This window comes from Stylophora pistillata, chromosome 1 (assembly GCF_964205215.1).
Source record: "Stylophora pistillata chromosome 1, jaStyPist1.2, whole genome shotgun sequence".
NCBI classification, from domain to species: Eukaryota; Metazoa; Cnidaria; class Anthozoa; order Scleractinia; family Pocilloporidae; genus Stylophora; species Stylophora pistillata.
The window spans coordinates 27,508,267-27,531,493 of NC_142519.1; the positions used below are offsets into that span (position 1 = coordinate 27,508,267).

General features: G+C 38.4%; 2 protein-coding genes across 3 annotated transcripts; one reads left to right on the forward strand and one right to left on the reverse strand.

The window, feature by feature from the left end:
* Positions 1-216: 216 nt before the first annotated feature.
* Positions 217-5,511, reverse strand: LOC111322723 (uncharacterized). 2 transcript variants are annotated; one of them, XM_088753014.1, is made up of 7 exons: positions 5,398-5,511; positions 5,056-5,298; positions 4,140-4,180; positions 3,187-3,273; positions 2,754-3,006; positions 1,971-2,044; positions 217-791 (listed from the first exon to the last, which is right to left on the reverse strand). In XM_088753014.1, the coding sequence occupies exons 2-7, from the start codon at positions 5,150-5,152 to the stop codon at positions 624-626; spliced, it is 720 nt and encodes a 239-aa protein (XP_088609140.1). In that variant the 5' UTR covers positions 5,153-5,298; positions 5,398-5,511; the 3' UTR covers positions 217-623. The 2 variants fall into 2 exon arrangements, with proteins under 2 accessions (XP_088609140.1, XP_088613466.1); XM_088757340.1 differs by lacking the exons at positions 4,140-4,180; positions 5,398-5,511 and having other exon boundaries at positions 5,226-5,283.
* A 1,104-nt stretch (positions 5,512-6,615) lies between these two features.
* On the forward strand, positions 6,616-22,145 carry LOC111322719 (nucleolar complex protein 3 homolog). Its single transcript, XM_022925876.2, has 19 exons — positions 6,616-6,966; positions 7,406-7,584; positions 8,643-8,830; positions 9,204-9,322; positions 10,094-10,136; positions 10,948-11,041; positions 11,483-11,547; positions 12,661-12,786; positions 13,259-13,330; positions 13,810-13,866; positions 15,231-15,389; positions 16,569-16,649; positions 17,088-17,261; positions 17,944-18,007; positions 18,157-18,228; positions 19,088-19,158; positions 19,496-19,606; positions 20,019-20,239; positions 21,307-22,145. The coding sequence occupies exons 1-19, from the start codon at positions 6,779-6,781 to the stop codon at positions 21,536-21,538; spliced, it is 2,316 nt and encodes a 771-aa protein (XP_022781611.2). The 5' UTR covers positions 6,616-6,778; the 3' UTR covers positions 21,539-22,145.
* Positions 22,146-23,227: the final 1,082 nt, after the last annotated feature.

Below are 23,227 nucleotides of genomic sequence, written 5' to 3' on the forward strand. Positions count from 1 at the left end.
GAACATTTCTCTTTGTTTTTGTTTTTTGGTTCTTTATAGTATCATTTTCTTTGGGGTTGCCCCTTTCCAAGCTCATAACATAAATATGTCAGCTTACCTGGCACTTTGGTTATCAATTTTTATTTGATGAAAAAAAAAAAAAAATAGCAGGAGGTACCCTCAGCAACAAAGCATATCAATAACAAAGTTGAGTGAACACAATTAAACGGTCTCTTATTTCACTCAACCTTCCAAAATTTATTGAGACTGTTACAATAAATGTACACGCTTAGCGTGACTAATGATTTGACTTGATACTTTTGGCTAAATTTAAACTCTATTTCAAGATTTTGAAATATGTTTTTAGATCTATAACAATGTGCAAACCGGGAATCTGTGGATTTCTCACATCAAATCCGGCAACATTAAAAGGCTCTAGACATTGAAAGCTTAGCTTTGACACCAAAGAAGTTAAGATATCTGAGGCGTTGCAACTCAAATATCTCTTTATAGAAGAACTATGTAAAAATTCTACTTTTATTTGATAACGTAAATGAATCCAAAAGCGATTTCACTTATAATTATTCAGGTTAAGATTTTACTTGTCTCTAACTACTAATTTCCACTGGTGGAAATAGGACATCTCAATAACAATGTTGAAAATGTCCAAAGCACGGAAAAAAGGTGCTGATCAAATCCATCAATGTATCGTTCCTTACTGCGGTGTGCGTGGAGGGCTTTCGATTCCCGATGCTTGTTTCTTGGACGGGACGTTTGAATGTTTCGGATTGTTCCCGGGCAGCATCGTTTTTCTAAGCAGAGCAAATCAGAAAAAAGGTGTTAAACGTTTTACATTAAGGTTAAAAACGTCTTGGGCTATCCGGATGAATTATAACTGAGTTATTGTGCTTATGGATATAGCTATACTGATATGGAAATAGATTTCACCTCTAATTTTTTAACTGTTCTATTAACATCAAATCAGAATAACTTAGATAATAATGGTAAGAAAGAAAACAAAGCAAAACATAAAGACTGCAATTCATGTATTTACGTTAGGGTACCCCTTACAACAGTTAAACAAGTTATACATTTTAGGCCATTAATTACATCATTAATCAACTTTCAAGTTTCAAGTTTATCAGGTCTTCCAAAACAATTACTAACAATAAACACCGCCTGCAAATAGCAACAACAACAACAAAAACAACGAACCGTTTAACCATTTATTTGCCAAAAGAACAACAGATTACGTCGGCAAATGGATAAGACACGTAAACAGTAATTAAGCAAAACAAAAAAACAAAAAACAAAACACTTAGAAATTAAGGAAAAAGCTTATCAAGGCGAGTGTTGACATGAATTTTTAATATATTTATATTTGCTTGTAATGCAGTTTAGAATCTCCTTATCAAGAATAAGTTCTTAACTTTATCAAAAGGTGAAAATAAAGGTTAGTGTCCCTGGTGTAATTCCTATGGTACTGGACTGATGTACTACAAACTGATTTACCTTAAAGATTAACATTGATATTCTACCTTTACCATGATAAAGGACTGTCCTGCTTTGATATCTCGCTGACTTAAAATGTTCTTTATACGAACTTTTAGCAGGCTGAGCTGGATACAGACATTCAGTGACCGATGAAGGTTCAGTGTTTCGGCTTGTTCCCGAAAACGGGAACAAGCCGAAACATTGGACCTGCATGGCCTGTACTCCTCGTGACACATGTCCTGTTATTGCTTGGTTTACATATGTATTTAAGACTAGTTATACATATCTAATGATATTGAAAAAAAAGTATAGAGAATCGTCATAAGCATCCTAACATACGCGAAAAACTTTTGGCTAAGTTGCAAATACTGTGTCGTTTTCGTCCATGTCATTGATTGTTATCATTATTCCTCAAGATATCTCACCGGTAAATACAAGGTTTATAGCCTTACTGCGACTATAATATGACTAGAAATAAAACAATTATGCAGTAGTACCTCTTCAGGCTGCCCGGAGCTGACCCCTGGGGTAAGCTGTGGCATCTCACGATCCATACAGCTTTTCCTTAGTTCTGGAAATGGATTTGATAAACGCAATATTTGATTAAGAGGAAGGAAAAAAAAAGATTGTAATATAATACTTTCGAAAAAAGATCCTAGACTGCGTTTTTGCAGGAAATAAGGTACTGTAGAGACAAAAGATCGCTGGAGTTTATTGTCTTCTAACGCCTTTTCAGGTTTTTTTTTAACATACCGTTAACATCAAGAAAGATCAACTTGTTCTTAATTGAGTAAAGAAAGTAATCTGGGTTTGCACTGCAAGCTTTTCGATTGGTCAAGAGGACTCAGGCAAACCTCAACCAATCAGAAACAACACTAAAAGCTACAGCTTGAAAGTTTGCGTTTTCCGTGCTAAAGTTCGTTTACATGTTTGTCCACTGATTGGCTCCTCGTGGTAACTCCCTTTATTCTTATTGGCTGTGATAATTCCTCCAATGTTAAATTGAGGAATGGCTAATTGTCGCGAGTGAGTTAAATAGTATAGTTTGGAGTTTTCTAGAGAAGTACATTGGAAGAACAGGTATGGAAATAATGGGGGAAGAGAACCAACTACAGCCATAACTAAAGTGGTGCATCAAACATGGGACCCAACTGTAGCGTGATCTCTTTAGTACGGTTTTTTGTCAGTTATCGATGGGAAGACAAAGAAATCAAAAGAAGAACAATCTGAAGGGGAACAAATTAAAGCTAAATAATAAACACTATAAATAACAAGCTTGCCTTTCCGGACTATTTCTCCGGCTTTTATATTTCCAATTTGGTTCAGAGCTAGCAAGAGATCTTGTACCGTTACATGTCGATTGGTAAGATCATCTAACAGCTGGCTACTGCTTTCTAATGGAGCCAAGCCTCCAGAATAAAATAAAGGAAATCCCTTTATCGCGAGTACTTTCCAGTTGACCGTGGGGCCTTTTTCAAGCGAACGAGAAAGACGTTCTAGGCACTTTACAGACAGCCGGTCAAGAAACATGTCCTAAAAAACAAAGGTGCTTGTGAGTTGCAATGGCGCTCTGACTGAGGACTGAGGTAAAGGTTACCTTGGGATCTCTATTTCTTAATTCATTTTGAGACATCTCCATCTCTGCTTCCGATCCAATTCCTCATAGTTCAAGGTGCAAGGCTATTAAAATATACGACTCAGATTCATACAAACCTGCCAAAAGACGTCCCGTATCTGAGTAAAATCCATCAATTCTTCCTCAACGGAGATTTTTCGTTTTCTCGGGCAACAGCAAGGGAACTGAAAATTGGAGAGATAATAGATAAGAATCTCCAGCCCCAATGACCTAGTCAAACCGACACAATCGTCGCGCAATCGTCAGCCAATCAACTCTCGTGTGTCACGCACTGCATGGGACCTCATTAGGTACCAAGTTAAGTAATAATTCTAAGTGAATATAGGGTTCTCATTAATGAAGGGTCACTTCCCTTGCACACAGAAAAATTGCAGCTCTTTTTCAGGTAAAACATAAAATCATGCGACATCAGCGTTTTCCTTGACGAACAGATATTTTTGTCTCCACTTTGGTATTCCCTGTATTAGTTAGTAGGCTGCCAAATTATTGATAGGGTGCAGTGATGCTGTTTTACATGTGGCATATACGTTGAACTCAGTAATTCAAATTCGTGATTTGACTCCTAAGTTTCTAGGATAATTTCCACTAATCAAAATTTTGCTTAATCGTCAACATTTTACTGAGCGAGAAGAAACAATTTGAAGCTTTTCATCAACACAGGTCAGTCCCTTGTAAACTGTCCCTCATAAAAAGCCGGGTGAGTTTAGTGAGTTCGCAGGAATGCAAGAGAACACTCGCAATGTAAAAAGAACATCCGAACGCCCGTGCAGGAGCGCATAAACTTAGCTACAGAGAGTACAAATCTGCGCAATAGTGACTCAAACCTTTATGGCGCCTGAATCCTTTCGTTTGTATACATACATACATACATCCATACAGAACCTTTATTAACGTGTCTAGTCGTTCTAGTGCCTGTAAGCACTAATTGGGGACACCCAATGGGAAGAAGGCATGAAAATACGAAGTGGCATTCGAAGCTTTTTAAGTTTCATGAAATTATAATAAGAATAATGGTATGATAACTACTTACTGTCCTTAAACTACAATGGTCCGAATCCGATAATACGAAATCTAATGTGAGAGAAAGTTAAAGTCTAACCAAAAATTTCCAAACGGAACGATGCCTGTAAAATAATGATTACATCAACAGAATCCAGGGTTTAGTTACTGATATTCATCCAATCTCATTTCCACTTTAATGGTAAAGGTCGACAAAGCCAACCTCGAGTATTGAATCTGCGTATGTTCACCGGGAATACACCACCGTAGGAATTGGTTTTCGCGGAAAGTATAGTATCTTAAATTGATCTACTCACAGCTCTCCAGCATTATTTATGTATTCAAACAGATATTGTTTCACTGTTGAATATGAACCTATGTGACCGACTTTATCATATGTACAGTTCGGTTCCATTGACTAAAATTATGATTTCGAAGTTCGCAAAGCATTGACCTATGCAAATTATTTTCTTTCCGCGGGGATTCCCCGTTTTCAAATGTGCTTCACCAGCACATTTTACTAAGACAAACAACTTACATGTCTTGTCCGATCTTTTGTGTAAACAAAACGCCTCAAAATGCATGGAAATTTAATTTTCTAAGGAGTTCACAGCTAACGTTGGTGAAAAGTTTGATAAACATATCAACAAGCCCTGTTAAGAGAGTTTGTTAAGAGTACGGTTCGTGCGCCTTCACCTGCAAATCTTGCTGACATAACAAATTTCGTGTCTTGACTGGGCACATACCGCCTCAAAACACGAAGACGTAAAATTTGCTAAGAAGTTCTCGCTAACGCAAGTGAAAATTTAACTAATAGATCAATCTATTCTAAGAAGCAACACTTTATTAAGATAGCAGTGATGCGATCTCTAGGGAATTTATTTGAACCAAAGGTTATACAGAAGCGAATGGAGTAGTTGTTTTGATACAACACTTCAAGTACAAACCTCTGTCTGTCGCGGAACAACACTGGTCAGTTTTTGTGGCGAGATATTTCAGGCTCCTGAAAACACAAACAACGAAATTCGCTTCTCGAAACAACATGAAGTATTCAGAGGTTAAGAGAGCCCAACATTCTAACTGTGACGATTACCACTGTAGCATGAAAACTGGTTACCTTAGCGAGTCGGCGTTTGAGAGAAAATCCACAATATGAACTTGGTATGAGAAATATCCACTTTGTCTTCGATCTACGATCAAAATTCAATCGTAAGGAACTTGAATCTATATCTATGGTCAACTTAAATTTTCCTTTTATAATTCTTAACTGATAAATCTTTACGACCTACCTGACTGAAGCAGCTGTGAATTGTGTGAGGTAAGGGACTGTTTGTATTTATGGGGTATCAAAGAGGTTTCCCCCTAATCAACTAAACAGCCTATCACAGCGCGGCATCTATGGCAAAGTTCAACATGGTTTGATATGATTGGTGGTATCATAGTTAGTAGAGAAAAACAGAATTGTGTTCATTGATGTTATTTAGATGCTATATAAGAGTCTTATAAGGGATTTCCCCTAATTGACCAAGCACGTGAAGGTTAATACTACTTGACTGATTTGATTGGTTAGATGAAGGAAAACACGAGTGTAGCCCCTTTTGCCATTACAAATGGCGAGTTTTGTCAGGCAATGAACTTTAATCAGTAGCACGTGTATGATTTTTGGATGTTTTAATAATCTGGAGGCAGTGAATAGGAAAGAGAGATCCTCTGTTATTATATAGATACTGATGAAATACCAGGATGTCTCCTTTTACTAAAAAGGAAAGTATCTCTCACGAGTGAGCGCAGCGAACGAGTGAGAGATACTCTCAGCACTCGAAGATAAAATTCGTATCCACAAGCGGCCATATAATATCCTCTATTTCCACTCTGAGTTCCCTCTTACTTAAAACCCCGCTGCAAGATTAAATCAAACAAAAGGACATGTTTGTAACTTAGCTAAGCTGTTCAGAGGAAAAACTAGTGCAATCAATAACATTAGAAATTGAGAATCAAGAAAGATTAGGATAATCCTGCCATGGGCTTATGTAGTGGATGATCCCAATAAAACACGGAATTTTCTCGCAAGGAATAGCTTCTTTTACAGCTAGAATAACAACGCGTATTTCACGTGCTAACATCTGTGCAGCCTCTGTTCTTGATGCTCAATATATAGAATATCCTGATGACTACTCAGAACACTCAATTCCTTCACGCAACGCTCCTGTGAATGAGCTCAACGACCTCAACGTGACATGGCGAAAAGATCTGCGTTTATTAACAGCCTCCTTAGTCTTTTCGATTTTAGGTGATAGAACAATGTTTCTTCTATGACTTTAAGTATTCTTTTAAACCAAAGCTATACTTAAAGGAGGTTCAAATCCACCGCATTTGTCTTCAAGCGATGCAAAAATATTAATTCGAAAGTTTTAATTTGACCACGTTCCGGCTTGTCAAAGAAAGTGACACTTAGTGGGAGCATATATGAACAAAAAACTTTCTTTTGCGACCGTGCGCTGCAAGCACGTGTTAATTTTACGGCTGTTATCCAAGATGGTGGGAGATGCAGATTGGATTGGATCGAAAGGACTCGATTAATTAAATAGTTTTTTTTTTTTTTTTACTTCCCTGTTGCCATTGCATTCTCATATTCCAATAACTTCCTCTAAAAACAAGCATAAGGTGATAATGAGAAAAGGGAAAAGAGGCAAGAAAAGCAAAACGACAGGAAAAACTACTAGTAAAAATGTTCCCACGAGAAACGTATTTGTGGACGATGAGATATTTGAAGATGACGGCGAACTTGACCCTGAAGACTTGGAGTATTTTCAAGATTCCGGCAGGAGTTTTGCCTTTTTGCAACAAGTGGAAGCAGAGTAAGTTTTGTGGTGTTGTAGATTTGTTTGATGTATACAAGCAAGTGATAAGCAGAAACAAGAAGTGTAAGGATCTCATAAGAGACTCTAGCCGGAGTGATGTGGTCGCTAATTTAACCCTTTTTCCCCTTGGAGTGACTAGTATCTCACAGTACCACCCCTAAATCACGCAGTGAGTTCACGAGAATTAGGGAAAGGACCACAAACTAAAAGAGCTCTTGATTGTTAATCAAGTTCTCTTTGTCAGCAGGTTTGAAAATTCGTAGAGAACAGTATGAAGAATATGTATAATGATGTTAGGGTGAACACTGTATCGGGTTGAGTACATTTTGCACCAATTTTTTTATCCACCAATATCACTTAGCTTTGTGTACCCATTATGCTGTGGACAACATGTACAAATACACTGTAGCTGACAAGTTGTTCTATCCTGGTTTAGGCTCCCAAGTAGTGGAAAGAAAAGAAAAAGAAAGCAAACTGCGGATGAGGAAAGAGAGGCCGATTATGAGAAGAAGCCTAGAACAGCACCATTAGAGCAGGATCACAAGGAAAGAGCCTTACTCCCAATCAAAACTAAAGACAGTGTTATACAGAGGAAGGAGAAGATTCTTAAAACAGGTGCTTGTGCATGCATATTATTTGTACAGAGGTATTCATGGTGTACATCTTACAACTCTGCTCATCTGACAGGGATGGTTGTCAAAAACAGGGACATGGTTACCACAGATCAGGGAAGAGTCATGGAATTCATAATTGAACATTTGACTGTTTTCATACAATGTAGAGTCAAGCTACCAATTGTACTGACTCAGCTGCTACATTCTTTTTTTTTTTTTGCTAGTCTTTGTCCACGTAGGTTGTCATAGAGTCAGTCAACTTAAGGGCTAATGCTCAAAACGTCAGTTCAAATAGACACACTTTGCGTGCTGTGCAATTTGAAGCTTCAATGTCCCCTCCCCTTCCCATGGGCAGATTGCTGTTGTCCATGCCTGGAGGGTGGGGAATTTGAACCTTATATGGTTAGGGTGAGGAATTTGAACCAGAATGATCAAGTCTTTCCAGCAGACCAAGTGTTATATCTTTAAATACATGTATGGAGGTGTTTCAGGTAAATGGTTTACTTTCATAAACAAAAAAAATTAATGGCTTAGAAGAAAAGGTTTTGCTTTTGTACAAAAATGTGAGTGGGCTATTTGAACACAATAATATTTTTGTCCCTAAGGGCAGGAATTGGAACAGAACAACCTACTAAAGCTCAAATACCTGGGATAGTTGTCAGGAAGGGGGGGAGGGGATGCTTAAGCTTTAAACTGATCAATGCATATTATGGTGGCCATCTTACATCATCAACTCAGTTGACAAAACCAATGAAATCAACTTCAATGATGGCTATCTTTCTTGCCAAATTAGCCCTCACCCTGAGGATCTAATGGCTACTTTAGCAGGCCTACTTTCTGGTATTTTTCTTATACAAGTCATGTAACTTAATCCACAGTTCTTGATATTAATTCGTTTGTTTCATAGTAGTTCTGTAGTGTTTTCTAATGCAAAAGGGACAAAAATTAAATTAAAACCAAGCATTGAATTGAACTGAATCTCATATACAGTAGTTGTACTTGCTTCTACTCATAAATGAAAGAATTGTACATTTTTTGTATATTAAAATTGTATTACAGGTCATTCTCTTCAAAATGGGGGTGTGGATTCAGAGGAACAAGCTCTAGAAGTGTCGCCAGTCCCTTCAGCACCTCCACCGGTTTTAAGTATGGTTGAACTCTTTAATCAAAGACGACAGAAGCTGATCCAAAGAAAACATAGGATTGCGGAGTTATCCAACAGCATTTTGGAAAACCCTGAAGGCAGTGTAAGTGCTCCTCTGGTTGTGAGTGACTTAACAACACGAACTGTAAATATTGCAGTTAAATTGATTGTGTTAATCACAGCAGCTGTTTATAGCTGAAGAATTCTAATGGTTGTTATAAATAAGAATGTGAAATATTAATTAACAGTCATTCAAAGGCATCTTAGTGTCAGGAATGTAGGATGATACATGTAGTAAAATGAATTGTATACTAAGTTACAGGTTTTCATCAACCCTTTAAATCAAACATATATGGGTTGCAAAAATGGCTGTGAATTAAAAGAAATCACACAGTATCATCATGATAATTACATTGTACTTGCACCAATCTGAGAACTTAACAGCTAAATGTTTCATTTTGCATTTTTTACCCAAGGTATCAGAGCTTCAGGAGCTTTGTTCCATGTGCTACGAAAAAGAGGCCGATATCAGAATAACAACAAAAAAGCTGGCAATGGTTTCTTTATTGACAGTGTTCAAGGATATCATACCTGGGTGAGTGTGCATCTATAGAAGGTATCAGTAAAGTAAGGAAAGATATTATTATGGGACAATAAACTTAATTCCTAGTGGATTTGAGTTACATACATGCATACATACATACATAGGTTAATTGACCACTCCCCACAGGGCTTTTCAGGGCCAACACCCACCCATCCCACCAAGCGGAGGACATCCACCACCCAGTAATCTCGTGCGTGGGATATTAGCGTCTCCTACCCCTAACCCTGCAGGAGACGGGGCCTACAGTTTATTTGTCCTTATCCAAGAAGACTAGAATATCTATCCATGCATAGAAAGGTAGCAAATTCTTCTCACTTATTTTAAGACCATGAGTATTGGTCTGGCCAGGGCTCGAACCCTCGACCTCCCGCACAAGACAATCCGGCGCTATGTTGCTATGATAATGTGATTGTTGCTATGATAATGTGATCGGCGCTAGAGTTGCTATGATAATGTGATTGTTACTTAATTTTTATGTTACAGGTGTGTTTAAATTTGATAACTTTGAGGTGTTTTCTACTATTGTCACATACACTCCAGATGGCCTGCACTTTGACTGGCTACTTATTTCTAAAGTGCTAGCTACTATATCTAGACAAAACAGTTAATTACATGTGGTGATCTTAAGACAATTTTAACATTTGCTGCATTCTTTTTTTCAAATGGCTGGATACTTGACAATTCTGGAGGACACTGAGTTTTCACATGCATATAAGTGAAAGGAGTGTTTTTATTGATTTATGCTTTGTGATTTTAATTCAGATATCCAATTAGGACAGCTTCAGAGAAAGAGCAAGGTGTAAAGGTTGGTTTAACATGTAAAGTAATGAATTTAATTCAGCTTCAAATTTTATCAAAAGTGTTAATGTTAATTAATGGATTAATAAATACATGTAGATCACAAATGATAAAAACCATTGCAAGAAAACAAAATATCACAGGAGGTGCAACTGAGCAAGCCAGTGATGTTCTTTGCACATTTTAAGATCTGATGAGATATCTTGCCCATGGCAAGGTAAATATAACAAAGTAGCAAAATGTAAAGTTAACTTAGATTTGGGGAGAACCTCTCTATGATATAGAGGCCTTTTGGCCTGGAATTATAGTATACCAATCAGTCTAAAACAGGCTCTCTCTTCAATTACTTTGAAATATGCTCTACAGAATGTGTATAAAAATCAATAGGTCAACATATTATTTCAAAATCTCACAGAAACACTAAGATTTCATATATTACTTCACAACTATTTACATAGTACTTTTAAATTTACAATATTTGGTAAATTTTAATTAGTAAAATACTGTCATATACTGTAGATGTAGGTCCACATCAGCTCAGCTACCTTTAATTTTAAGCTACCCTAAATAAAGTATGAAATTGTTCAGTAGGTACTCGTGTATGAACATAATACACTGTATATAAATGGTGATGTCATCTAAATGTCTGCGCTTCCAATCAAACCAAACAAACTGCATGTATAATTCAGTTTATTACATAACAAGTCATGTTTATTAAATAACATGCAATACTATTGTTGTGTGAGGATGGTTATCAGTTCAAGCCATTTTCTGTTTTTCATTTCTCTCTTTGATGATGTTTACTTGCTATTTTTCAGCTATCCAAAGAGGTGAAAAAACTGAGAGATTATGAGCAAGGGCTTTTGAAAAACTATCAAAAATACTTACAGATTTTGGAAGAAACAGTACAAGGTACAATTATACTGACCTATGACAACCTGTGTTGTTGACATGCATGATACTGTATTTCTTTGAATGAGTGCCTTGGCACTTGTATTTAATTTAGGCTAAAAGGTAGGGTGCTTATTGGAAGGAGGGCACCTCCTAGCAGGGGGGGGGGGTGAATTTTATCTAATGGGATACTTTAAACTTAGTACAGTACAATAATTAGCTCTCTGAAGAGACCAGCTGCAGAATGTTATATGCACCAAGTTTTTTTAAGATCATTTTTTATGCTAAAATTACTAGAGGTCAAAAAGTAAATGATTTTAGTACAGTATTGTGTGATTATGAATCAGGTACATGAAGTTTATCAACTGCTTTTCCTGTTGCAATATGGTTATAGATAATTTATACTCATTATTCCTAGTAACTGTACATTCTTTTTCATTTTGTTCTTTTTTAATTCTTCAGAGTGTGTTAAAACTCAGAAAAGAAGTTCTAAAAATGGATTGATTGACAAAAAATCATCATCTGAGGTACAGTTAAGTGAGAGATAGATAGATAGATAGATAGATAGATAGATAGATAGATAGATAGATAGATAGATAAGATCTTTATTGACTTGGAAAAAATAAAAGAAACACATCCAGAGACAAAACGTCTGGACTTACAATTTTCTACATATATCAATTCATTATGTATATACAAGACTAAGTGGCTACACAAATTCGTAAAGACATCTATTAAAAAAGCAACTTTTAAAACGTTCGGTTCTAACTAGAGGTAAGATGTACTTATGTCCTCTTTTCCTGAGAGAAGTCTGTTTTCTCAAATACTGGTACTTGTACCATTAACTTACTACTTCACATGTGGCTCTGCTTTTCATTAATGGGCTTTTTACTTCCCTAGTGTTTCTCAGAGAACTTGTTTCACAGTAATGCTCAGAGATAATTATGTTACCCCTTTAACTCCCAAGATCTGATTATTAATTCTCCCCTCAAACTGCTACGCATTTCCTTGCAAGTGTGTAAAGAGAATTTGAAGGTAGATCAATATGAATATGTACATATATAGTATTGTGCATGTAAATTTAGTGTACATGCATATAGATAAGGGTATACACATTTTAATAAATGTACTTATAAATTGTGCATATATGCACATAAGTCTACATATCTGTGTGGGCTAGCTTTTTGTTTTTCCATTGATTATGGGTAACTGATCTAAAGAATAGAATGACTGCACTAAAATACTACATGACTACGAACTACATGTTGACATGTCAGTTTCAATTACTGTTTTCCACTGAGATTGACTGTTTTTGACTGAGATTGTATTTCTGTGAGACGAGTGCTGCTGATCTTTGCATATATTGCCTTTGAAACATGTTTTAACATTGTTGTTGATTTATATTCAGTGTGTCGTAAATATTTATTTGTCAAACAGAACATCATCACGATATCCTGTCTTGTTGATAAAAACTGGATCCATGTTCAGCAATGATGTATTGCTGTTCATAGGTGAAGACTCTGATTTAACAAAAGGCTATGCTTATTTTCTTTTCTGGTACAGTGATTTCAACTGAAGTTAACCTGCAAAGATCAGATTGATATTTAGAACCAATTTGGTTTTTATATTTTATTTTTCAGAGTTTGATGCTTGTAACAGTTCAGTGTATGTGTGATCTACTGACATCTGTGCCTCACTTTAATTTCCACACAAACCTTATTGCAGTACTTGTACCTAGAATGAATGAAAAATCTCTTGATGGCGAGGTTAGGCAATAGAATTTATTTATTGTTAACACTGTGATAATAATTTTTACTCATATCAGTATGAATTAATGGAGTTGTGTCAGAGACAACTTTAGGCATTTCTACATGTTCACATGTAGTCCTTTAGTTAACAATCAATTATAGAATGAGCTTAAATATTCCATGAAAAGTCAAGAGCAGCCATGGATAGGCAAAACTGGAGGGTATTCACTAAAGGTACTGTAGTTGAACAATCTTGAAATGTGCTACAAGTGATATTATCTTGTAATGTTTCTACAATTGTACAGTGCTTGTTCTATATGTGCCATATGTTTTGTCTTCAAACTACATGTTGTACAAGCTCACACATGACTTGTGTGAATAAGATTTCCCTAGAATGTACATGTACAGGTATTTCTCTCCAAAATTAGCTAGATAAACTATTATCTGTAGTGAAATTGATCAAATTAGTAATGGTTTATTCCTTTCTCAGATTTCAGAGTTGTGCAGTAATGCCTTTATATCATTGTTTAAACAAGATACAGTGGGAAGTGTTTCCCTTGAGGTATGCTTGCATGATTATCGTGAGGTATAATTATGCATTTTACAGGATTTGATTTGTGCCAATTTTGCAGGTTGCCCCCGCTGCCAAAATTTAAGTTCTTGAAGAAATGTAGATCTATCCCATCTAATCAAATGCTGCAAAACTTTGTTTGATAGGATAGGGTTTTTGTATGGATTTGTTGTAAGTGTGTTGAGCAGAAGGTATTACATGTACCGGTACCCTCTGGGAATTTTAAAAAATTCAGCAAAACATCTTTAATAATTTGAATGGGCAAATTAATGCTATTAGACAATGTTACTACAAAACTTTCAGCAATGCTGCCTCAATGGAAAGTGCTGTGAACAATTACACACTGACAGGGGTCTTCAAATCCTTGTAAGAATCCTTTGGAATGGAAAATCTACAAAATAATGTACTTGTTTGCACATGAATACATTGCTAAAAACTTTTTCTAACTCTGTGTTTACTAAATTTGTCAGGCTGTCCGAGTAATCAGTAAATTTGTAAAGAGTAAAGGATTTCGAGTTCAACCCTCTGTAAGTACATGTGATTGAACTTAATTTTGTTTATTGCTATTTAACAATTATCTGCCAGTTCCCTTCCTTAACAGTTCCATCATTTTAGTCCCTTCACTCTGTACATGTAGCTACACCCTTGGACCCCCTTCTCCCCTGTAGCTACACCCTCGGACCCCCTTCTCCCCTGTAGCTGCACCCTTTGACCCCTTTCTCCCGTAGTTCTACATGTGGTAGTTTAACTCTTGGGTCCCCTTCTGCCCCTGTAACAACACCCTTGGACCCCCTTCCCCCCTGTAGCTACACCGTTGGACCTCCTTCTCCCCTGTAGCTACACCCTTGGACCCCTTTCACCTGTAGTTATACATGTGGTAGTTTAACTCTTGAGTCCCCTTCTCCCCCTATAGCTACACCCTTGGATCCCCTTATCCCTGTAGCTATACCCTTGGACCTCCTTCTCCCCTGTAGCTACACCCTTGGACCCCTTTCTCCTGTAGTCATACATGTGGTAGTTTAACTCTTGGGTCCCCTTCTCCCCCACATAGCTACATCCTTGGACCCCCTTTCCCCTGTAGCTATACCCTTGGACCTCCTTCTCTCCTGTAGCTACACCCTTGGACCCCTTTCTCCTGTAGTTATACATGTGGTAGTTTAACTCTTGGGTCCCCTTCTCCCCCTATAGCTACACCCTTGGACCCCCTTCCCCCTGTATCTACACCCTTGGACCTTCTTCTTCGTGTAGCTAAACTGTTGGGGCTTCTTCCCCTTGTAATGCTACATCCTCAGACTCCTTTCCTCCCTTACCTTCACCTTATGACTCTTTTCCTTCTGTAGCTGCTCCCTTGGACCAATACCCTTTTACATGTAGCTTCACTCTTGATCCCTTTTCACCCCTTTCCCCACACTTATGAACTTCTCTCCCTCATAATACCTTTAGCCCTCGACTCCATGCACCATCTGGCTGCATGCTTTGAACCTTTCCAATCCTTAGCTACAGTTGCACCTCTCCATTCCCCCCCTACCTAGCTACAACCTTGGAACCTCTTCCTCCATATCATTCACATCTCCATTTCCATCTTTGAACCGTATTTTGGCTATACCTTGGCTAACTTCCACTGTCGTTTTTACATTAAACACAGATGTGTTATCATTATGATACCCTCTTACTTGAAACAAAAAAAGGACACTAAAAAATATCCGCTTCAATGTTAGGTGTAGAACTTACGTTTAATCCAGTTTTGGATGTTTTATTATTTAAAAAAAAAAAGAATGATAGTGAGCTTAAATGGACCACGATATAAGTTTTCCTAGATTGGTCTTGAGATGGAACAGTATTGTTTTGCCTCTCTGTTAATACATATTGAGACTTTTTCTTTCCAACGCAGGTTTTAGAAACATTCCTTCATTTAAGAATTAGTCAGATAGATATCCAGTCGCTTAAACAGCATAATGAGAAGAAATCTGCAGTGGAACTGAAGATTGAGAAAAACAAGAATCGAATGGAGAAGAAGTTGAAAGGAAAGATTTCAAAGAAAGAGAAAAAGGTGCGTTCAATTCAGTTTTTTTTTCCAACGATGTGTTCGTTGGAGTACCTTTAAGAGGAAAAAATCACTTCACTTTGAGTTTTAATTTATTTGTATTTGTTCAGATGTATACCACAGGAGATGTCCAAAGTTGTAAAAGTATCAGCGACACGTGTGCCTACAGCCCGTGTGCCCCTTCTTTTAAACCCTTTAACTCCCATGAGTGATCGAGACAAAATTTCTCCTTAAAATCGATACAATATCATGCAGACAAGTAACGCGAATAAAGAAAATATGAATCCTCACACACCGCTGGTAGCCATGTCAAGCTGACCGCCGCAACCTGACCTTTATTGCAAATTCAAAGCTAATACAAGTAGCTTACACTAACACCGGAAATAACGAAAAATGTTCCAGGCTAGTACATTATACTGGTATTGTATTAACACTTGAAGTCTTTGGGTGGGTGGGCGGGAAAGTCGACAATGGCGGACGCAACAAAAACAACTGCCCGCCCCATAGGTCACATGACCTATACCCAGGCCCCAGCGGCGTGTGAGAAAAACATTTTTCACTTGTTTCGTTCCACTCAGCCAGTGAAAAATTACTCTTAGGGTATTCCTACATTCCTACAGTTGATCCAAGAACAAATTCTCCAAACTAACATTATATGAATTGTAAGGCGGACAGTAAGGAGAGCTACTAATGAGATCTTGGGAGTGAGGTTATCTGAAATGACTCAGTGGGAAATGGATGCAATTTTTAGATAAGGAAAAAAAAGGGCTTTTCATGACGTCCTCTTTGCATCCAGTATCTCGCACGCAATTTTCCCTTTCGTAAACGGCCGTTGCCATTTAAAACGATCGTTGCTATTTTGAAACGGTCGTTGCCATTTGTCGAAACAGTCGTTGCCATTTTGTAATGAATGACAACGACTGTTATCGGAAACGGCAACGACCGTTTCAAAATGGCAACGACCGTTTCAAATGGCAACGGCCGTTTACGAAAGGGAAAATTGCATCTCGCGCATGCGTCAGGATCATACTCCTGCGCATGAACACTGTATGAAATCCTGGTTTTAGTTTCATTAGAGTATGGCACATTGGCCGTTTGATTTTTAAACAAATTGCACATTAAAAAAAAGAATACTTATTGTTGTGATATAACTTAATACGTCTACATCACGGTCTTTACGTGCAGCGAAAGAGAGAAATGAAAAAGTTAGAGAAAGAAATGCAAGAAACTGAAGCTGTTGAAAGTCAACAGAAACGAGCCAAGTTGGTAGGTGTGAAGTTTGCTTTATCTTCCTAGAACTGTTTTTTCTAGCATCGTCGTGAATATATCGCGAAGTTGGTTATCCACGTGAAGCATCGACGTTGTGTCGTTGTGAATTTCAAAAAGCGGAATTTTCAAGCATGAGCCCTTTGGTGCAGTTGTTGTGAAGTTCTATCTGTTGAAGCCATGAGATCGAAACTTTCCTGGTGACAACACACTCTAGTCTCATTAAATCTTAGCCTTTGAGTTTCTATTATGTTTGCCGCCATGGTCTCGCTATAATGATACTTGTAAGATTGTACTATTGGAAAATCCAGCCACTTCAGATGTTTATAAAGATAAGCTTTCCATATTTGGTAACCCTTTTGATCCTTTACACCCTTCATTGTCCTGGTAATATGAGTTTGATCAAGATTATCAGATACCTCTTTTCTCCTTTAACAGCAAACAGAGATCCTGAAGTTCGTGTTTGTGACGTACTTCCGAGTATTAAAGACAGTTGGACACTCGCCACTCTTGTCCCCAGTACTCGAGGGACTCGCCAAGTTTGCACATCTCATCAATGTCGACTTTTTTAATGATCTTATGGGAGCTCTTCGTACACTTCTAGACAACAAGGTACCTCATATTACTTGTCAGGGTAAACAAGCTGTTTGCGTAATCTTTCTTAGAGATTTTATGTCGCGATTTTGCGACTCGATGTTATTCATACAAACGCTAAACCCCCCTTCCCCCCCCCCCAAAAAAAAAGTAGCTCAAATGATTGAGTTTGTTAGTTACAGTCTTCTCCATGGCCAAGAACTCTTACATATTTCTTGCTTATTCGTCTTTAAACATTCCTTTGAAGGCTATCGTTATCACTGGGAAAAGAACGAGAGTAGTTTGATATAAAAGCTTTAAACCACCTTTGCAACCACGTTAAAGGCAGATGGTTCTTTTAATTTGTACAATGCGTGCGGCTTGCTGCAGTGAAAACCAATAAATCCTTCCGAGCAGTTTGAACGAGTTTTTCTGGTTGCTCAGCTCAAACTTTCCCGAAAGTTTCCGAAAATACTACAAGGGAATTTGAAATAGAAAATTATAACTTGGTATGCCTTTTTAATCCTTGCGGAGTAAGGAAGTGATTGTAAACTGACATCTGAGAATCCAAGAATGTAAAAGAATTTCATGGGGTGTCTGCTTATTTAGCTTGCTAAGACTCGTCGGAAAAGGCATCGTTGGAATCGTGCAGATAATGTGCCAGCAGTTTTGCAGTTGTATTTGCGACAATAGCTTTCCTTTTTTTATTCTTCCGCTTCAGGAGCTTACCCTGAGGGAGACTCTCAACTGTGTACTCACAGCATTTAAAATTCTATCAGGCCAAGGCAAGTAGAAGGCTTTTATTTTTGCCTTTTGTTTTGTTTTGTGTTTTTTGTTTACTTAGTGGCTTTCGTTAGAAACAATTTGAAGTTATTTCTGTAAATTTTTTGACACTACTTTTTTGGTCCTTCTTCACTTCATTTTCAAAATACAGGGGAAGCTCTGAACATCGATCCTCGAGAATTCTACAGAATGTTGTACTTGTCGCTGCTGCAAACTCATGCAGGTAAGAGCTGAGAGAATTGAGTTACTTCAGCTAAGTTCCCATTTTGCTCGACTAGTATACACGAGGGAGCATTGTCAAGTGGGTTAAACTATGCTCTGTTGGTACACACAGAGGGGCTCCGGTCCTACAGTGTGCTCTGACCCGGGAGCACATCCCTTCGTATGTCTCGGCCTTCGTAAAGAACAAGCTTAGTCCATGGTAGAGCATTGGAGACTTCCAGGTATAAAAAGTTGTCATTGATTCGCTCACTACTTGGCTGCAATGGTGTAGAATGATAGTTCAGTGTGTTTGTAACCACAGTCTGCTAATTTTTCAACCCACGAGGAACTCACGATTCATAATCACCTTTAACGTCAAGACTTATCGATTAACCGTGACGTGAGAATAGGCGTATACCCTTGGTTATCAGTTGAGGGGGCCAGTTGGTGTCGTTACGCATATTTAGAGGTAAGAGGGGGAAAGGGAGGGGGAAAGGGAGGGGGAGTGGGAAAGGGAGGGGGAGTGGGAAAGGGAGGGGAAATGGAGGGGGAGGGGGAAAGGGAGGGGGAGGGGGAAAGGGAGGGGGAGGGGGAAAGGGAGGGGGAGGGGGAAAGGGAGGGGGAGAGTGAAGGGGAACAGCTACCGTCGCTTCTCGTGCGTTCTTCGGGGTGTTGGTAGTGGACTACACATTCTAACAATCACACCGAAGGAAGAACTCAAAGGGGTCTCTTTTGGGAAGTATATGTTAACTCGAGAAAGCTGTATTTTTGCTGCTTCAGCTAGAACAGAAGCTGGAATGCTTCCTTGCTGTTTCAACCCCTACTTATTTTGGTATTTCCTTCTTATATTTATATGTCTGTTTTCGGTTTTTCCATTCAAGGAAGTAGCAGTGAAGATGTTCCAGTGGCATTGCAGTGTCTGGAAGAAATGTTAAAAAAGCGACGCAAGCAGGTAGTCAGTCGCATTTATCAGAACATTGGGTACAAATGTTTGTGCGAATTTGTAGTTACCACGGGAGTTAGTATAAGCTAGTGTCATAGATTGACTCGTGGACCTTAAAGGTTGAAACATGTGAGGAAACAATTCTTGAAAAAAATTCTTTTATATTAGTTTATTTCATTTCAATCGGCATAATAAAATCTGTCTGATTGTTTAGTTGATTGATTAATTGCCAGATTGATGGTTTTTGATCAGCACGGCAATTAGGGTCGATAGCTCATTGCAGCTTTTAACCTCGAGTCTTTTTTTTTTTTTTTTTTTTTTTTTTTTTTTTTTTTCAACTTCATAGGTTCCTGTGCAACGCGTGGCTGGTTTTGTGAAGCGCCTCTGCACTGTAAGCTTACAGTCTGAAGCCAACAGTTCAATGGCTTTTCTCGCCTACGTTAAGTCATTTCTTCAGGTGAATCCAACGCTGTGTAATACTAAAATGTCTCAGGTCCTATTCTGAGACGTGTGCGTATACTCTGTGGTCGTTTTTGATGTATTTTGATGTGCATTTCGTCATTGCAGTCGTCACAGAATTCTTCTATATCATTCTTCTATGAACTCGAAGAATAACATTTCTACACGGAACTGAGGTGCCTCTTCTTTATGCTATGATAGTTACGATCATGATCATCAAAGTTCAGACTGTAGCAGGGGGCATTCCTATGAGGACCAAGCTTATGTTAAACACTAATCTATGAAAGCAGCTAGGTTTCAAGCGTGGAAAAAAATCCCTCGCAATGGCTAGGTTTTTATGCAGCCCTCTGACACTTTCCATTGGGTATTTTCAATGGTTTTAACTTTTTCTTCCTCCTATTTGTTTCCAGTCTCACACTAAGGTACAAGCGCTACTTGACAGTGAAAGCATGGGCACTGGTGTGTTTAGACCAGACGTAAATGATCCCGAGCTCAGCAATGCTGATAGCGCGACGGTTTGGGAATTGGCTATGTTGGGGACTGGGCACTTTCACCCAGCTGTTCGCTTAGTGGCTCATCATGTTGCTGAAGGAGCGCCAAGTAAAGGCTCCGGTTCCTCTATGATGAGGATGTGAGTAGTGCATTTTGTGTCTTTTGTTTTTTTAGTTTGTTTACAAACATTTAGTTATTCCGCAAAAGGCGGCCTCATGAAAATCGGACCGTCAGGTTTGGCTTATGGGTGAGTGACAATTGAAATAGTTGGTGCATTGAAAGCAGAACCCAATGGTACTGGAAGTAGTAATTTTCAGTAGCCATTTACTTGACCATTCAAGCATCGCTTTCGTTCAGGAAAGACAGCATAGTCCTGTTGTACAACAACACCTGTTGCAAAAAAGAACACTTTCATCTTTTCATACACATCCTTTTGCCATCTTACCGTGCTCGATTACTGTGAAAAGCATGGAGCCTTATAAAGTTACGGGTTGATGAAAGACTGGTTAATGTTGCGTAAGGGGTATATCAGTTTTCGTTTGCACCTGTTACCCCTCCGCTAACCCCACCCGACACAACCTTCTAAAGCGTAACATGATAGATTGATAAACTACTTAGTAGCCCTAGTAGGCGTGGCAAAGCAGATAACCACAATTTACAGTTAGTCTCTTCCGATATATTATAATCTTAATCAATACTCGGGTTTTTTTTTTTAATTCTTGACGGAACGTCAACCCCGGTTTCGTAAGCCAGGAAATTATATACATTCTGGGTCTCAAAAACGATGAGCATGCGGACTCGATGTGGTGTCTTTTGTACCAACCAAAAGACTTCAGGGTTGAAGACCTTGCATTGGTTTCAACGCCATCTGGATGGGTAGAAAAAAGCGTTAGAGAGAATAGTTTTTATTTGGAACAGATTTTTGAAAACCTGGAATACTTGATAACGAAAAGATTCAACTAGGCTAAATTAGATCTGTATTATTTGTCGGCTAGTATCTGAAGTTCACGATCTCTTCATATTCCAGGATGGAGAGTTTTCGCAAAATGTTTCATTTGGACATCTAATAAAAAGTGAATTTTGTTTGTGGCGTGTTTGTCTACCCGTGTTGATGATATCTACAACCGTGGCAACGCTCAAACACTGTATGTGCTAAATAGCAACGTAGCCTTTAAAAATAATGAATTAATTCGGTGTCTTCCCCAGGTCACCCAACGATTTCTGGACAAAGTATGACCCATCTGAAATGAAACTTAATCCTGATTTAAAAGAGAATGAATTGAACCGGAAAGGAATGACCTTTAAAAGAATAAAACATATGGAAGATGGAGAATGGAAAAACTCTGATATGGTTTCAGCAGTTAAAGAAGCATTGGACTTTACTGAAGCCAGTCGCGGATTAGAATTCTCTTTTCCAGTGCTTAACGCTGAGAGGTAGCATCAAGAGTTGTCAGGACTTGATTTTTATTTGAATCACCGCCACAGCTCGAGTAATAGTCAGGAATCTATTTCAAGTCAGCGAAAATAGAATTTTGAGGAAAAGTGATAGGAAATTGACATTTAAACAGTGGATCATTGATATTTCTCCTCTTCGTCCATTTCAAATGTGCTATTGTGCTGTGTTGATAACGATCGAAATGCGCCGATCACAGTTGTCGGGAACCAACCACAGCAGAACATCGCGTTTCGAGTGTGACACGTGACCAGTCGAAACTCATCGCCAGATAAAGGTTAATCAGTGCACAGTCAAAACGTCACGATCTGTTAAAACAGGTGACTACTCCCTAAGACAGACTTTATTACTTTATTGTTCTAGCTCTTTTTCGTGTTGTTGCTGCAGTGATTAATTGTTTAAAATACTCACTATCTTATGGAGAATCGTCTCCTCCGACAAAATTTATCTCAACATAGATTTTTAAGAAGCTAGGTTGACGGCTTTGAAAGCAGAGTTGACTTATTTTCTGAAAGATCTCTCTGTGAACTTTATCGACAATGCAGCGAAGTCTCTCAATTCTGAAGACAAATTAAATAATCTGACAACTCAACTGCTTTTTCTTCGAAACGATTATTTTCTCCACTTGCAGCTGGTTTTGTATACGAATCCGCCGACAGCATAAACTATCTCCAATGCTACACGGTTTATTCATGAGGAAATACTTAGCTTCCGTTTCCCAACTTCATCTTGAAAGAAAACTTCAAACGAGTTTTGACAAAGACGAACTAATCAAAATCTTCATATTAAGCTGTATTTCTGAAATAACTCCATCAATAACCCAACTAAAATTGAATCCAATTACAAAAACATACTCAGTGAAGTAAAATTTACAGTTCCTTTGCTTTAACTGCCAAGTTCGATTACCTTGTCATAGTTGATTATTCCAAGTAGCTTTTCTATGGCCCCTGCGGTGGGGTACCGTTGGATCAGGTCTGGAACGACAGAAGTAGTGCGTGTGCCCCTTTTTACTGCAGTTGTAACCAATTTGCGTCACCAAAACGAGAGCGGTAAGTTGGAGGTTTAATACTGGAATTTTCCATCAGTTCTCTAAGGTCTTGATAATTTGCTTCATGTCGGACCCTCTCAAGTATGGGCTTCTGTGCTCGAAAGCACCTATTGATTTCTCTCTGGGGGTTGACAGCTTTTGAAAGCTCCTCTAAAAAAATTTTAGCCGAAACGTCCTTAGGATCCAAATCTGTGCGTTTCCCTAAGTGGCGAGCACCGATTCTTTCAACTTGGCGAAATTTTCAGCAGCTTCTGAATTTCTGTAGCCGTAAAATAACATACTCGTGTATCCCAAGGAGAAGTCCCTGCACAAATTAGGGAGTCCACTCATTCCTCACTAGATTTAACCCAGTCCAGTTTTGGCGGCGACTATACGAAAAATCAGTAACAGTTTCGTTTTCTAACTGACGGCGTTGGCCAAGCACATATCTTAAACGGCATTTGCTAACTCCCGAGGCAAAATGCTTGATCGTCTCTCCGGACTTTTGCGCGAAGGACAATCGCTTCCTTCACTTGAGGTTAGAATTTAATCGACTGGTTGCGATCAAACCTTTGATTTAGGGGATGCAAGTGAGTTCAGTAAAGAGCAAAACGATGGTCCCTTGGGGCTGTGGAGATGGAGGATTA

What these genes read in the sequence shown, in the direction of transcription:
- LOC111322723 (XM_088753014.1), bottom strand. Translation starts at nt 5,152, where the DNA reads ATGTTGTTTCGAGAAGCGAATTTCGTTGTTTGTGTTTTCAGGAGCCTG. An exon ending in TACGGGACGTCTTTTGGCAG is followed by an intron (nt 3,007 to 3,186) that starts GTTTGTATGAAT and finishes TTTGTTTTTTAG; the next exon opens with GACATGTTTCTTGACCGGCT. An exon ending in GCTCCGGGCAGCCTGAAGAG is followed by an intron (nt 792 to 1,970) that starts GTACTACTGCAT and finishes TGCTCTGCTTAG; the next exon opens with AAAAACGATGCTGCCCGGGA.
- LOC111322719 (XM_022925876.2), top strand. Translation starts at nt 6,779, where the DNA reads ATGAGAAAAGGGAAAAGAGGCAAGAAAAGCAAAACGACAGGAAAAACT. An exon ending in ACAAAAAATCATCATCTGAG is followed by an intron (nt 11,548 to 12,660) that starts GTACAGTTAAGT and finishes TTTATTTTTCAG; the next exon opens with AGTTTGATGCTTGTAACAGT. An exon ending in TGGGAAGTGTTTCCCTTGAG is followed by an intron (nt 13,331 to 13,809) that starts GTATGCTTGCAT and finishes TAAATTTGTCAG; the next exon opens with GCTGTCCGAGTAATCAGTAA.